The 2551-nt window shown below is 64.9% G+C and overlaps 1 protein-coding gene across 1 annotated transcript in view; it reads left to right on the top strand.

The window, feature by feature from the left end:
- Window positions 1–127: 127 nt before the first annotated feature.
- The window catches only part of SYPL2 (synaptophysin like 2), a 6090-nt gene continuing 3666 nt past the window's right edge, over window positions 128–2551 (top strand). Inside the window, exons 1-5 of the mRNA XM_085318775.1 lie at window positions 128–177; window positions 233–385; window positions 1029–1230; window positions 1311–1502; window positions 2459–2546. Coding sequence (XP_085174901.1) covers window positions 128–177; window positions 233–385; window positions 1029–1230; window positions 1311–1502; window positions 2459–2546 — 685 coding nt within the window. The remainder of the gene's footprint in view (window positions 178–232; window positions 386–1028; window positions 1231–1310; window positions 1503–2458; window positions 2547–2551) is intronic.

Here is a 2551-nt window from a genome sequence, read left to right as displayed (position 1 = left end):
GGCGTTCCCTGGCACCCGGGCGGGACGACCGGCACCCGGGGAGGGGGGCTCCTCGCCGGGACGGGCAACGCGGCGCGGCCAAAAAAATTCCCGGAGCCGGGCAAAGGCGGAGGGGGTGTCCCTGGGCATGCCACCACCCCCACCCACCACCCCCACCCCGGGCTGCCCCACGCCGGGGCGAATCCCGGGAGCTGCGACTCAGCGCCGGCGGCTAAACCCGGCGCCCGGCGAGCGGCCCCCACGCGCCCCCTCTCCTCCAGGTTTTCGCCATCTTCGCCTTCGGGGCCTGCGGCTCCTTCAGCGGCGAGACCGGGGCCACGGTCAAATGCGACGGTGAAACCAAAGAGATGAGCGCCATTTCGGTGCAGTTCGGGTACCCTTTCAGGTAAGCGAGGCGGCGCCGGCTCCAGCCGGCACCCGCTGCTCCGACGCCGCCCGGGATCTGCCGGGACGCCGGCCTCGTCGCCCCGGCGGCGCAGCCGCGGTCCCTGCGTGCGGGGAAGCGCCATGGAGCAGGGATTTGGTGCATTTTGGGTGGCTCTGGGACTTGGTGCGTTTTGGATGCCTTCGAGATTTGGTGCATTTTGTGTGGCTCCGGGATTTGGTGCATTTTGGGTGGCTCTGGGATTTGGTGCATTCTGGGTGCCTTTGAGATTTGGTGCATTTTGGGTGGCTCCAGGACTTGATCCGTTTTGGGTGGCTCCGGGATTTGGTGCATTTTGGGTGCCTTTGAGATTTGGTGTATTTTGGGTGGCTCCGGGACTTGATCCATTTTGGGTGGCTCTGGGACTTGGTGCATTTTGGGTGCCTACAAGATTTGGTGCGTTTTGGGTGGCTCTGGGACTTGGTGCATTTTGGGTGCCTACAAGATTTGGTGCGTTTTGGGTGCTTCTGGGACTCGGTGCATTTTGGGTGGCTCCGGGATTTGGTCGGCCTCCGGACGCAATCCGAGGTGGCGGAGGCCGTTGTTCGGGGCCGCGGCCGGCGGGCTGCTGGCGTCGCTCTCCCGCCGTGCCCCCCGCACCCAGGTTGTACCAGGTGGCCTTCGAGATGCCCGACTGCAAGAGCCCCCCCGAGAACCAGAGCCTGCACCTCGTCGGGGACTTCTCGGCGCCCGCCGAGTTTTTCGTGACCCTGGGGGTCTTCTCCTTCCTCTACGCCATGGCGGCTCTGGTGCTCTACCTGCGCTTTCATTCCCTCTACGGCGAGAATAAGAAGCTGCCCTGCGTGGTAAGGTGCTCGCCCCGGCGCGGGGAGCCGGCGGGCCGCATCCTGCCCCGGCTCAGCCCGGCCGCCTCCGTCCCCGGCAGGATTTCTGCGTGACCGTCTCCTTCGCCTTCTTCTGGCTGGTGGCGGCGGCGGCGTGGGGCAAGGGGCTCAGCGACGTGAAGGGCGCCACGCGGCCCTCCAGCCTCATCGCCGCCATGAGCGTGTGCCAGGGCCACGAAGCGGTKTGCAACGCGGGGGCCACGCCGGCCATGGGGCTGGCCAACATCTCCGTGGTGAGAGCCGCCGGCGGTCCCCCCCCCAAGCCACGGCGGATTTGGGTGGGGGGGGTGTGCACACGTGCATGCACACGTGCACATATTCATGTGTGTGAATGCACAAGCAAACGTGCACGAATGCACATGCGCGCACATGCATAGACACAAGTATGCACACGCTCTTGTGTACAGGCGTGCATGCCCATGCATGTGTGCACACGCAGACGCATGCAGGCATGCACACGTGTATAAGCATGCACAAGCACATGGACACAGGTGTGCACAGGCGCGCACACATGCACGCACATGCATGCATATGCATGCATGCACGTGCATACAGGTGTGCACAGGTATCCGTGCTTGCACATGCATACAAACACACACACACACATGGGTACAGGTGTGCACACGCACACACACGTGCATGCACAGACATGCACGCACATGTGTGCATGCACATGCATACAGGTGTGCACACGTATCCGTGCTTGCACATGCATACACACACACACAYGGATACAGGTGTGCACACGCCCACACACATGCATGCACAGACATGCACGCACATGCGTGCATGCGCACGCATGCAGACATGCATGCACATGCGTGCCCAYGCACACACRYGCGCTTGCGTACAGGCGTGCRCAGGCACACACATGCCCRTGCACATGCCCTCGCGCGCGCCCACACGCTTTCTGATCGCAGCCGGGAGAGGGCAGTGGAAACGCGCGCACACGCTCACAGCCTCGCGCCGCAGCCGCGTTGCTCACTCGGCTGCTGGCCACGCAGCRCTTGGGCCCCCGTCGCCTTTCTTGCAGCGCCCCCCCGCAGGGAGAAGCCCCAAGGCTCCCAAATCCCTGCTTTTAGCTTCGGCTAACCTCGGGGGGGGGGGTGCTGGCCGCGGGGCCCTTCGCGGCGATGCCCCCGCCAGCGCGCCGCGCGCTCTCACGCCGCCCCGCCGCTCTGCYTTGCAGCTCTTCGGCTTCATCAATTTTATCCTGTGGGCCGGGAACTGCTGGTTCGTGTTCAAGGAGACGGCGTGGCACGCGCCGGCCGCCCCCCGCGAC

The sequence above is a fragment of the Rhea americana genome, unplaced genomic scaffold (genome assembly GCF_003343005.1).
Source record: "Rhea americana isolate MKP2758 unplaced genomic scaffold, rheAme1 scaffold_551, whole genome shotgun sequence".
Classification (NCBI taxonomy): domain Eukaryota; kingdom Metazoa; phylum Chordata; class Aves; order Rheiformes; family Rheidae; genus Rhea; species Rhea americana.
Note: the sequence above shows the minus strand (reverse complement) of the source record. Positions and strands in the feature narration are given on the sequence as shown.